The sequence below is a fragment of the Corvus hawaiiensis genome, chromosome 1, assembly GCF_020740725.1.
Source record: "Corvus hawaiiensis isolate bCorHaw1 chromosome 1, bCorHaw1.pri.cur, whole genome shotgun sequence".
In the NCBI taxonomy this organism is placed as follows: Eukaryota; Metazoa; Chordata; class Aves; order Passeriformes; family Corvidae; genus Corvus; species Corvus hawaiiensis.
Genome location: NC_063213.1, coordinates 65,601,753 through 65,615,499, shown reverse-complemented (window position 1 = coordinate 65,615,499; position 13,747 = coordinate 65,601,753). Strand labels below are relative to the sequence as shown.

Genomic DNA, 13,747 nt, shown 5'->3' with positions numbered 1-13,747 from the left:
TAGACACACAGGTACACACACAGGCACACTGACTTCTCCCCCCGCTGAGCTTTTTTTAGCAGGCTGTGGGGGAACAGAACCTTGTGAGGAATTATAGATGCAGCCTCATACCTGACTGTGGGTTTAGTTCTGTGAGCATTTTAAAAATATTTTTCTGCATATATATATAAGACAGCTCTGGGTTTGATGGAAGGAAAGCAGAAGGTGGAGAGCTGTTTCTTTATTTATGCGCAGAAAGAAAAAGGTATTTTGGGGTGGTGTGGGGTGTGAAAATCCAGTGTATATCGTACTTTATTCTCTCAGTGTCAATTAGGGAGTAACTAGCAAGAAAGCTGCTGCACTGATACAGGTCTTCAAGTCACCAGTGCTGTTGAGTTTTGGTATATGTTAAGGTGTGCAGCTAATGTCATGGAAAAATTCCAATTAACTTGAATAAGCACTGGGTCAGGCCCATATTTTGTAGTGAATCTTACTAGTAGAGTCTATTCCAACAGTTCCAAACACATGGGGCAAAGCAATTATCAGTGTCAGGCTGCAGTCTGTATGCTTACATCAACGCTAAGTGTGATCCTTCCTAAATGGAATGCCTAAATTGGCCACGCAGGACTTAATTCAGATTCCTCCTTGGTTTCAATCTCGTAATTGCAGTGAGGTTTTTGGATCCACTTTTTGTTAACTTCAAGATGGCAACTATATCAAACTCTCAGTTTAGATCATGCAGGGGTGCTACCAAGTCCCAGTTCATGCTTCTGCTCTATCCTGTGTCTATTGTCAAGACAAAAGAGGTTTTCATTTCTCTGAAAGTTATGCAGGATGTGCAACGTGCTCCAAACAGATCATAAAACCGCAGAGCACGCCACATCAAAATTAGATGCAAAAACTGAGAGTGGATTTTCTAGGATGGGAGGTAATGACCTTGTTAGGACTGTAGTGACTAATGGCTCTGGTGCTAGGACTTGCAGTAAGCTCTGCAACAGCAAGAGCTTCACCTGTAATTTCAGCATAAAGATTATCTTCTTCTCAGCATCATCTAATGCTAATGGTTGCTTGCTCAGCTGTTTTAGAAATCCAGACCCCACATTGGTTCATCGCTGATGTTTACCATTAGCTTCATCAGGCTTTGGGGCATTAATTGCACATAGATGTTTGAGCATTCAAGTGGCATCTCAGCAACTTTCCATCTGTCCTGCTAGATAGGATGACATCTTCCTTTTTATCCTTAGAAGGCCTTTGCCATCAGCTGTTCTTCACTTTTGCAGCAAACAGGTGTTCCTAAGATTACATGTTTTTTATGTGTAACCTTTTCTGTTCATTTTCATCACACCATATGGCCTCACATTGAAATAAAGTAGGGCTTCTCCTAAATAAGGAGAGGACTCCATCATGGCAAACCATGTACAGAGGATGTGGAGAGCCCTGCAGGTAGAGCAAGAATGAGACGTGTGATGCTTCAGCACTATTGCTGAATGTAGGAAAACCAGAGAGGGGCATTTTCTTTCCTTTCTTCTTCCTTCAGTTTGCTTTTGTTTGTGCAGCACTCATCACCTGGCTCTCTTGGGCTGAAGACTGCCAGGAGTAGCTGGGACTGTTGCTTAAGAATGTGTTTATAGCTGCAAAACTAAAAAGGTCATATTCTATTTTGGCCTGCTGGAGTCTCAGGCTGATTCTCCCTCCTCCTTGCCCTCCCATTTTTGCTGATGTGCCATGTAGTAAGCAGAAATACTGTCAGCCTAGCACCCCGGAGCCCCTGCCATGGACCAGAGTCCTCCAGCTGCAGTAACTGCCTGGCAAACAGAAAATATTTGGGTAGCCAGGTTTGAGTTGTGCACATCATCTCAAAAGATTCTCCGCCTGTCAACAAACTCCTTTGGCAAATGTCAGCTGTCCTGAGGTGGTTTTGGGGGCATTTTTTTGATAGTAAATTGAAGATGCTACCAAAGGAAGTACTGTGCTAGGGGCTGATTACTGTATTGCAGGATCAAATTGTACGTATTTCCCTCTTTACTCCAAGCTGATCAGTTTGCATCGGTATGTGTAGTACAACATTGATGTATGCATTAATCACCAGAGCAGCTGGTAATTAATTAATTTATCTTTATCTCTTTTTTATTCTCACTGGGATGTGTAGTACCATGAGCAGAGGAAATAGGAAGGAAAAGAAAATATTTATGAAAAAGTGCCAAGTACTGGGGCATCTCTGTAAAAACATCACTGCCTAAATAGACTGTAAAACATGAATCATGGTGTTTTGGTTTGAAAGATTAAGCTGGCTGAGAAGAAGTGATGCTGCCTTGTTAAGACTTGCATTTGTCTAGCATTTTCATATGAACAGTGCCATTCTGTTAGCCATGGCTTCTTCAGGGGAACACTACAGCTCTCCAAGACAACATTTGTATTGAAGAAACAAGGATCAAAGGCTTCCACACAATTTCTCTTATTTGTGCTGGAAGAGAGAGCCTGTCCAGCCCACACAGAAACCTCCATGTTGTTCAGCTGAGGGCTGTAGGGCACACTTCAGGGATGTCCTGACTGGCATTTTGAACAGTGCTGCAGCTTGGAGAAAGCAGTAAGAGGAAATCTTCTCTTTGGTGTGGAAAATGCAGCTGAAAACTTGCCTGCTCTTTGAGGGCACAGCGTCCCAAAAAAGACTCTTAGCCAAGTGATCTGTGACATGGGAAGACATGGTCCAGGGGGGAAAAAAATGGTATGACACTGTCAAGCCTCAAAGATTTTGATGCAGGTAAGAACCAATATCTCAGTAGTCATCTGTTTAAAGGGGATGCTGCTTTCATTTCTTCTTTATGGACAATGGAACTGGCACTCTCCTTAATGGCAAAGGCTGCAGGGGGGAAAGAACTGAAGGTACAAATAGTTTCCCAGTCTTACAGAAGAAGCAAATGTGGGCTGGGAACAGGATGCAAGTTTGTTGATTCACTGTCAAATAATGAATTATCTGACATCCTGTTCATTGATTTTTTGTTGTCCACTGTGCAATAAAAATATGCCAAGGTTTGTAGCTGTGTACTGAGGCAGTGAAAGAGTTATTAGACCTTTTTTTTTACTTATCTTTAAAAACAAGGCAAAGCAAGTCCTTTTCTCCAGGATTACTGTAGTACATTCATTTTACATTATTTGTCCTGGAACTGATTAGCAGCGGCAGCTTTCACCATAATTAAACAGATCATAATTAAACATATTTTTGTTTTATGAGCTGTGGCAAATTCAGATTCTCTGTAAGGTAGCTCTTAGGAATGAAGGTAATTTGCATGTTATAGCAAAGAGCATGTTACAGGAGACATACTAGCAGATGGCTTCAGGGCTTGTTTGCATTCAAAATACATAGCACCTGCAAGCAAAAATGCAGGTAAAAAAATCCATGATAATTTGGGGTTCTTACCCACATGGAATCAGTGTTACTCACTGGACCAGTTAATTCCCAATCGTCCACAAACATGTCAGAGCAGCTGGGCTTCTGCAGTCTCTTGGGATCTGCTTTTAAAAATTCGGTCCATTCCGGTAGTATTTGCTGGTTCTTTCACAGAATGGAGTACGAGTGAGTCTGGACTAGAATGTAGGTGATAATCTTCTAGTCTCTGCCTGAGAAAGAAGTTGCTTCTGTCCCTCTCTAAAAGTTGTCTGGGGTGAGGAGATAATAGCAGAGTCATTAAAAATGCAGTGTTTGGATATGAAGACTATTTTCAGATCCGAGTTGAATTTTATGGCTTTAGAATGAAATAAGTTAGAAGAGGAGGGATAAATACTGTCAAAATAAAGTCAAGTGGAATAAAAAACCTAAGTCTGGAGTGAGTGAACTGTTTGGGCTAAGCCTCATGGAACATGTTTCTCCTGTTCCCCCTCTCATTTTGCTATAAACAGTAAGTCTCTGTATTTGAAAAGTCTGTTTGTATTCTCTCTGTGATATACAAACACCTTCAGAGAACCTTAGATTATGATTTCAGTAAAATTTGTCTGAAAAACAGAAACATCAACATCCCTGTTCTTCAGCCAAGGAACTGAGTTATCAACAGATTGTAAATAACTTGTCTGAGGTCACAGAGGGAGGCTGCAAAAGACTGATGACTTGACCCAGTTTTTCATGTTCTAGTTCTTACCCAGTTCCTGAACTACAAGACCATTTGCCTTACAAGACCAGCTCTTCTGGTCTTCAGCTCTTCTAAATGTATAACTCTAGTTTTCTTTCTTAGGACAGGTGAGACACAACACCCCAAAACTGCCCTGAGACAACAGATATGATATTCCAGTTTTGAGTTCACCCTCCCTTTAATTAACAATCATATCTCCCAGACTCAGGGAAGTTGACATTTGAATGTGCTTTCCTCTCCTGACCCATTTCCATAATGCTGCAGTACTGAGTACCAGTGACAGCTGTGAACTCTAAGCAAGTTCAGAAGGTGAATTATGATCATGTCTTCCGCTCACCTAATTATTTTCTGAATCACAACCAAACTGAAGGTGTTCTCAAAGGCAATGAATAAGTTAGAGGGAATTCCACTGTGAACGTCTGAACTGCTGTCTGACTGCTGGGGGAATCAAACTCTTCTCAGCCTTTACTTTCTAAATGTGTAACATAGCAAATAGTATCTTGGCATCAGGCCTTCAAAGGGATGGCTTTTCAGAGCATTAACTCAGAACTACACGCTATGCACATTTGGGGAATTCACCTGCTTATTCCGGAATAATTCTGCATTCTGTGTTCTCCTGCCACTCATATGAAATGGGCAGGAATTTTAGATGAGCAACACATGCAAAATCAAGTCCTTTAGGGCAATACATCACCTGAGGTGACCAACTCTGTTCAGCATAAACCCACATACATAGCCCAGTGTGTAGGATGCTTGTGTGGCTTGGTGAACAGCGTAATTCTGCTGAAAGCGTGCTTCAGTCCATATTTCTGTGAGATCTGACAGCACCTAGGCTGACTTGTGAACTCTGCTGAGGAAAGTAAAGCCTTGCATTTGGTTTCAACTCCCAGGAGTGCCAGGTGAGAAGTCAGACCTGCATCAGAATGACGCAGAACAAGTAGGTCAGCAGTTTCATTGTATGCATCTTCTGTGTGCCTCTGTGTGTGTGTGTGTGTGTGTGTGTGCATGTGTGAACTTGAGAAAATGAAAAACCATGGCACTGAATCCCTAAGTTTCTGCTCTGTCTTCTTTAGGCAAATGTCTCACTGACTGTTTCATGTGTAGTTGAAGAGAATCAAGGCTGTTTAGTCCTCCTGTTGCAGTAAAACATGGGGCAACAATATGTGGAAATGGTAAAGAATTGCAGAATGAGTGGATTTCTTCTAACAGTGAGTGAGAGCTTTGGCTAAAAATAAGGAGAATGGCGTTATTCTTTGCCATGTTTCATCTGCCCCAGTTGCACTCTCTCTGCTTAGTGTCTGCCAAACTGATAGCTTGTTGAAGATTTAAAGAACCAGTACTCACATTCCTGCAATAGCAGCCAGAATAGCTGAGGTTACCATCTCTTCTTCAGGCTTTCCTTCCTAGAACCTGCAAGAAACAAGCATCTTCACCCCCACTCCTCTCATTGTCTATGTCACAGGCACTGTCCTGAATTGCTGCTTCGGCAGGTTGGGCAGCTTGGGTTGTTTACCATGCCGTGAAAACGCACAGCATTTTGGGGGCAGCTGGACAGCAAGGGATTGACAGCGTGTCTGCCTGAGGATTATAATCCCTTTCAGGCTGGGGGAGTTTTGGAAATGCGAGCAGCCTGGAATGATCAGGCTGTACTCTGGAGCAGCTGCACTATGGGCAGGAGGCAAGGAAGACAATGAAATTCATTGCCCAGATAAGCAGTCACAAACTGTGGGTTAGCCTTTGCCGCGGAGAAGCAGTGCCCCTGCAGGGGCTCTTGGGCCGAAGTCACCAGCCATTGTCCATGGCTGCCCTCTTAAACCCTGCACGAGCCGGACCAGGCACTTTATCTGGCTTTTATAAGAAGCAAAGGAGGGGGGAAAAATCAAGAATGAAAAGCGGATGGGGTTTGGTTTTGCTGGGCAGCTGAAGCGGAGTGGCCCTGTGCCCCTTGCGCCGCAGCCGACGATGGAGAGCCGGGGAGGAGGGTTTGCAGCCCGCTGCCGGACAGTTCTTTGTGTGTACATTCATTCCGCGGGACGGGCTGCGCTGCCGCCCCTGTTGCCGTGTTCGCCAGGCCGGAGGACGGCGGCGCTGGCAGAGCCGGGCTGTGCCCGCCATCCCGCAGGGCCGCGGCCCGGGGCGCTCGGGGGCCTGCAGGAACGGGGGAGGGCGTGGGAGAAGGGGACGCAGCTGGAGCGGGAAGCGAAGGGAGGCTCTGCCTCGTGAGTGTTCGCAGGCAGCAAGGTAGCCAAAGGTGTGCCAGGCTCTCCCATGCCGCCAAATGTGTCCGGCTCCCGCGGCTAAGGGAGAGGCTCGGAGCGGGGACACGCCGAGCATCCTCCAGCCCAGCCCGGGGGATTGGTTAAGGAGCGGGGTCGCAGAGGGCAGGCAGCAAGGCTCAGGCAGCGCTTCTGCCTGCTCTGCCTCCCGCCTCCCCCTCTCCCCCAGCCCTCCCCTTCATCCCTGTTGTGTGTGGCAGCTAAACACCGAGGCGAGCGAGAGCGGATGGCGGACTGCACGCACGCCAGGCAGCCTGGGATGCTGGCTTTTCCTTCTGCTGGCTGCAGGCAGGGCTCGGTTTCAGACATGAGTGGAGAGAAACCTAAAAAGAAAGCTTTCTATCTAGTGAGGATGAAGCCACTGAAGGAGCCCACCACCACCACTAACAACAATGTCTCGTTTGTGATACAGTATCACATAGGCAAGGAGATCAAACACATTTGCAGCAACTGCAGTCGCGGGGAGGAAGCCCGTGACGGTGAGTGCTGAGATCCTGTGGGTGTAGGAGCGAGGCAGGGGAGCGCGTGTGCTTGCTTGGGGGGTGCGCGGACATGTGTGCGCTCCCGTCGGAGCCTGGGATGCTCGGCTTGCTCCTCCACAGATCCCAGGGAAAGAGGAAAGGAAGCGCGGGAGGAATGCGCTGGGCATTGATTCAGCCTGTCGATCAGGGAGATGCCAAAAGGGACAGGTCCCTTCGTCTGCCACAGAAGCTTTGTGCTAACAGTTAAGGCACCAACTCTTCTCTTTTTGTTTCCCGTTCCCTTTTCCCCCCAGTTGGTATAGAAATTGCTGTTTGTATTGATTGTGTTTTGTTCCCATTCCTATGAATTTTAGATTAGGGGTTTTTGCCTTGATACATCAACTTTTTCCTTGTCGTGCTGCAATAGAGTTTGCTTGACTCAACTGAATATCTGGAAGGTCTGGTTTATCAGGAATACCGCTAGTGTGATTTTCATCGTGCTGTCAAATGCATGGGGGAAATTGTATTTTTATTGGAATTAATATAGTGCTCTTCAGACAACTGTTCTCATCCCTTCCCCCTCTCCTTTCGGGACTGAGCAAAACCTCTAGAGGGTATTCAGAGAGTGACGGTGTAATCAATCACAGGTGTTGCTACAGGTAAGTATATGCTTTTTATGTTTCATGTTTCTAGGAATGCAAATATTTGAAGGCAACAATGACAAATTCTTTGGATTTTGCCAAAGTCAGCAATTAGGAGAAGCTGAGAACTACAAGCAGCATACAAGCATTCAGGCAAAAAATAGCCTCACAGATGTTACCCCACATTCTTGTTCAATGTTGTATTACTTTGCTTTGCTGTGAGGATTTGCATGCTACTTAGGACTGAAGGCACTCGACTTAGGACTCCCTATTAACTGATGTGGTAGACAGATCTCATTTTCTGAAGGTCAGGGAAAGACTTTTTTTGGTGATAAATGTGAATATGAAATTGTTAGCGTTTTCTGAGCAGAGGTTCTTAGTAGTTGTTGGCACTTCATTTTTCTGCTTTTGTCATTAAGGTTAGTATTATTACTATTATTAATAATATTTTAATTAACCAACTCTGCTTTCATTTGCTCTCTGCAAAAGAACAAAATATCATTTGGGATCTCATGGTTCTTTGTCAACCATAGGTCTGCAGTTTAACGAAGTAACCGTGGTTTTGCTAAATGTCTCTTCAGAATTAGCATCCTGCTAGTGTGATTATAGTTTCCTTTGATTAAAAAGCAGCTAAAGCTGAACAGAATTGCTTTTGGTGAAAAAGGAGAAAATAGCGTGAGAAGCCTGGAAATCCACTGTGGGTTAAGCACTCTTTCTGCTTATGCCACTACAGCTGAGGGAAGAATCTGATGGATGCTATGTAAATTGTTGAGTGTTTCCTTTCCTGTTGTGTGCTGCTGGTGACAGCAAGCCCTACAGATATTAAATGAAGGGCTATGTCCAGCAGTAGTAGTTACTTTACACTATTAGTGTAGTTTATGTATCCTTAAAAGCAATGAAGCCATTTATAAAAATATGCTTTCCTAGATTAATTGAATTGACCTAAAACTCAATTGCATCAACATCTTTTGCTGTGGTTTTTTTTTGAACCTTGTACTTGAAATCTTAGCACAGTAAGAGAAGAAGATGCTTTCCTCCCTTTTTAAGGCACGCGTGTACGCATGGATACATATGAATGTATAACTTCAGTTGCTTGTACCTCTTGGCAGACCAATAGGTTTGCATTTAAGGAGTTTGCTTCCTTTTCTATGTTTGGTTATTTATCTTCAAACCATTAGACACTCCACAGGCAGGGTATGCCTCTTGGCAGGAGATAATCTAGTAACCCTAGAGAGGCAAAGAATAGAGCAGAGAGGCTCCCAGCCATCAGGCTTCCAGAGCATGTCATCGGTCTGGTTTTGCCCCCTCTTTCTGTGGGGTAGGATTTCATTCTGCCTCATGCAAATGACTTTTAAGATCATAATTTTAAAAGTATCTAATACCAGCACAGCCTTAATCTTTTCTTTCCCACCAGCATGCACAGCTATGAGTTTCTTTCAGAAAGTAAAGAAACTGTCGTCCCAGCTATGCTGCCTGGGCACACTCACTGATTTGACTCTGACACATTTTTCAGCAGTGAAAAATGCCTGGGGTTTTTTTTCTGACGAATGCCTATTCCAGACCTTTTGGTGTTTGGAGGGAAAGGATGATATAATGGACTGAAATTACGTGATGATCATATCAGACAGATCAAGTAAAAATCTGTGAACACTCAGATACAGAGAAACCTGTCAGAATCTCAAGATGTCCGTGCGTCCTCACAGTTGCACAGCCTAAAGAGCTCTTTGGAAGGGGACCATTTACTACTTTTTATAAGGGAAATGCACAGTGCTTTGCAATGTGAGCACCCCCACCCTCCTATTCAAATTATATATAGTTTATGTATGGTCTTGCAGGCCTGTAGCTGCTCTAGTGTACCCAAATGTCCTGTGTGGGTCCTGTGACCTGAGCAACTATTGTATTTGTTGGAACTGTGTACAAAGACTAGGATTCAGTCCCTATGGCATAGGCAAATCAGTGGGATACATTGATTTAATGCTGAAATATCCTCCAAATCCAGTTATGAGTCCTGGATTCTAGTCATCGTCTTACTCTGCATTTTCATTGTACTACTACTCTAGGAGAAGGGAAATTTATGCTGAAACCAAGGGAAATCCTTAAAAAGCCACCACCAAATCTAGCAAAAGTCATGACTAGGAGAATAGTAAAAGAACTAGCCATGAAACTGAAGGAAAAGATGGAAGCAGGTACTGAGTCATACAATATCTTGGAAGGGAGGTCATGTAATTTGGAGAGAAGTCAGTGAAGGAATTTGGAGATGCAGATGGGCTCACTGAAGTAAGGGTAAAAGGAGTTGATGTGGATGCAGCATTTTGATGAGGTAAAAAATAAGAAATGAAGAGTTCAAAGAGAAGCAGGAGGCTACAGTAATAAGATGGACATGGGAGATGCTTTAACTATTGGACTGAAAGGAATGGATGTATTTAATGCTATTTTAGTTGCAAAATAGAAACAACAAGAGGAGTCTATAAAAACACCAATACTAAAAGGTTGTGTGACAGAATAACAGAAAGGGTGTTGAAAATGGAGTAGTGAAACTGTATGTGAGTGAAGAATGAGGTGTGTGGCCATGAGATATTCAGGACAGGATGCCAGAGAGGCAATCGGACATGGTGGACTGAACCGAGAGGGAGAGGTCAAGTGAAGAGAGGTATGAGTCACCTCCAGGAATACAAGAGCGATCAGGGCTGAGCTCTGAATGCTGAGGGCTGCGAGGAAGGTGTTGGGAGAAGCAGAATGGCGAAGAGTTGCAAAAGTCCCAAGAAAAAACAGACAAGAATTGAGGAGACAACACAAGTTGTTCCAGGAGCATGAAGGGGAATGAAAATGCTTTCTGAACATAAATGTGGGGAAATGACTGATAATCCTGTAGAGCAGAAGGAGCTAGAACTACAAGAGATCAAGGTCCACTGCAATGCTAAACATGTCCTGTTATATACAGAGAACTTCTCAGTGTGCTGATTTTGGTGGTCTCTGGGAGGGCTGTGATAATGCTGGGTCATAGCAGATGACATGACTGATGAACACGAGAGTAGTAGTTAGGGAAACAAGTAGAGAAAGAAGAGACTTGTCTGGTTTTTATTTATTTTATACTGAAAACGGACTGCAAATCTCAGTGTCTTATTGAAGTCTGAGCCTGGCTCTGGAACATAGTTTAGACACATCTCTACTTTAGTGTGGCTGGAAAGAACTGTAGAGGCTTCAAAGACACCCAGAAATGACCTAACAGGAAGAGTGAGTGGAACAACTGAAGTGGGATACTTTTGATTTTTATGCAAAGGATCTGACAAGAAAATTTAAGTGGAAAGCAGTTACTTAAGAGTGTGTTGCAAGAGAAGGAATTCACAGAGCAAAGCATTTTTTTATCATTGTCAGATGAGGGTTCTCAGCTCAAGGGTTCTCTGCAGAGTATCTCTGGGCAACTTTAGGCATGTCCATCATGTATTGCTCTGTACCCAAGCTCTTTGTCTGTAAAATGGAGATAGTAGGATTTCCTTCCACTTGCCTGCTGGTTTGTAAATAGATTATGAGTCCTTTAGTGGAGAGGGGGAGGAAAGGACTGTCTCTTCCCATTTCCATTCCTAGTGCCAAGGACTATGGGGCTCGAGATTTTTAGGGTCTTTAGGTTCAAGTGTAGTGGAAGTACAAATAATATTAAGAATGGACATACCTGAAAGGTTTCATTCAGACAGACTGATATTCAGTCTATTTATTATGTGCTCCTATACTTCATGGTTTTGCTATTTAAGCAGAAATTATTCTAACATCTTATATATGCATGGAAATCAGTGTGGACTGAGATACTGTTGCCGTAGGAATTCCGACACTTGTTTTCCTGCCACTACCCATCTTCTAGAGCTTCCAGATAAATATGTTTTCCAAATAGAAAAGGGGAGGGTTGTGTATGGGGGCTTGTGCATGTGCGTGTGTGTGTGTGTATGCATGTGTGATTCCCACCTCGAACTGAAGACTTACTTCTTTTGACTGGGAACTTTGAGAACATTTACTTTAGCATCACTTAAGAGATTGTCTCTGAGGTGACTGTATTGCTTCCCACAAAAGTAATTACTAAATTAAATAGTTATCTTCTAGACAAACTGTAAGCCCTGGAAGAGCTGTGTATAGAAATAAGTTTTACTTCACTAATTCTCACATTATTTCAGATGGTAACTGCTCTTCCATTACCATCTGCAGAGTGAGCACAGTATGTTGCTATGAAGCATTGCAGTCTTCTACAATGGTACCTGTCAAAAATGGTAAAATATTTTGGAGTAAAAAAATTAGACTATATAGAATGGAAAAGTAGGTAAAAAACCAGTGTACCTGGTCTTGTTGTGAAGTGTGGGAAGCTGAAAATCATGTTTGAGGTTTGAACAGCTGATAAAATTATGCAATGTGTGTCTTTAGTCCCTAAGGGATAGTTACTGCAAAGAAAGAGGCAGAGGGGGAGAGGCATGGGCTTTCCTTGCAGAGTGAGATATGCCTCCTTTGCAGAACAGATCATAGAACAAAACTGGTTTATTTTTGTCAGTTGAACTCTGTACTATTTGACTTGGGTGAATATGGCTATGCTAGAGAAAGTTGATGAGATCAAGCAAAGATGCTCCACTTCCTGACAGGTTGCTGGTGAGCTGCGCCGCCCACTTTGCTTCCACCAGCATCACTTTCTGCTCTGGAAGATACAAGCCCTTGGTGTTTTGCAGGCTGAGAATAAATGTGCCTTCCAGGAGGAAGGCGTGATGCCTAGTCAGGGTAACTTCCAGATGGCAAAATCCGAAGGCAGCCAGGACATGATCCTTTACCTTTCCTTTACCAGGGAGAGGAGGGGGCAAAGCTCTGCTCCCGTCACTTTGTCTTGCACATTGGGGACTAACAAAAACTCATCAGTTACCTGTGGGTTTGACCTGAGATCGGAGAGTAACGGATCTGTTAGTGCTGCTTCGGCTGCGCACAGCCTGTGGGCAGGCAAGAGAATGGGGAAGAAGAGAAGGGGAACATAAAGGTCAATTTAGGCTGTAAGATGGCATCCACCCAGCTTACGCATTTGCCAAGACTAGCAAATGCAAATGGCTGACCAGTGATATGTGAGGCTTTCCTTAAATACTGGCAATTCTTTCAGTTGTCTAGTCTGCAGTTGAAAAAAAGAAAAGGAAGGGACATTTATGTCCCAAAATAAAGCTGAAGAAATATCACCAAGCCTGGAGCAGATCATTAACTGCTCACGTGCATCTCTGTACTGACTAACTCATATCCTGGTAAACTGCCCGTAGCCAAAGCTGCTGGCAGCAAAATAAGCCAGTGTGTACCATTCCAGGTGTCACTGTGCTGGCACTACAAAATTCACGACCAAGTTTCCATGGGCTGTCACCCAGCAGAGCTCCAGGCTTACTTTGAAGTGCCCTGGAAGATGTCTTGTCCAAAATTGCAATATCATTTACATTATTGACAGAAACTGTAGGGAAAATAGAGGCAGTAAGCAAGGTCTTCACTTTGGTAAATTAGATAGTATGAGGAGAAAAAGTGTACATAAGATTGGGTCAAGCTTATGCAAGCAGATGACTAAGTTCTTTGTTTTCCTGTGAAAACTCCTGTGTCCTTACGGGGGAAATGTTTGCCACCTTTTTTGGGAATTCTGTATATCTGTGTCATTGATTTGAGGAGTTTTAGGTGATGCCTTTTCCTGGTCTTAAAATCAAGAGTCAAACATGGTTAGAAGGGAAAAAGGGATTTTACCTTGGTATTTATTTTAAGGATCCTTAGGTGCACTACATCCAGATGGAATCCGCCAAAATGCATATCGCAGTGCACACCCCACAAAAGATCTGGTATAACATTATAGGTCTTACTAATTAGCATATCTATCAAAGATTCTCCAGTGAGAGGCTCGAGTGAGCCCCCCTCCCTGAGGAACCTTCTCCTCGATGGCTGTATCTTAGTTTACAGAATGTGTTCTGGAGAGGACCTTGGTGTCTGGGGCACACTGATCCCTAACTATGAGGCTTCTAAAATGTTTAGTCTCTTAGCTTGACAGACAAGCCCAAGAATGTAGGCAAAAAGCACTAATACAGAAGTTGTAAAAGGGTATAAAAGGGATATAAAAGAAAAGGCAAAAAATCATCATGGCATCATAGGAACAAAACCAACAAAGATGATGGAATTGATCATGATGGCTCAGCACCCCCTCATTTTTATTACACAGTGCTGACATAATGACACGGATAAGAGGACACCTCAATTCTTCGGGTCTTTAGAGAGCAGACGGCTCG

At 43.6% G+C, this 13,747-nt stretch overlaps 1 protein-coding gene across 9 annotated transcripts in view; it reads left to right on the top strand.

The window, feature by feature from the left end:
* PHACTR1 (phosphatase and actin regulator 1) overlaps window positions 1–13,747 on the top strand; it is a 307,511-nt gene that overhangs the window by 153,379 nt on the left and 140,385 nt on the right. Inside the window, exon 1 of one of the 9 annotated variants that reach the window (XM_048308928.1) lies at window positions 6,587–6,858. The exons of 6 other annotated variants lie outside the window; for them this stretch is intronic. In XM_048308928.1, the coding sequence (XP_048164885.1) occupies window positions 6,606–6,858 (253 nt within the window). In that variant the 5' untranslated portion in view covers window positions 6,587–6,605. Of the gene's footprint in view, window positions 1–6,586; window positions 6,859–6,956; window positions 7,104–7,148; window positions 7,500–13,747 lie in introns of those variants that run through there. 2 more of the 9 variants (XM_048308936.1, XM_048308957.1) reach the window with 2 other exon arrangements.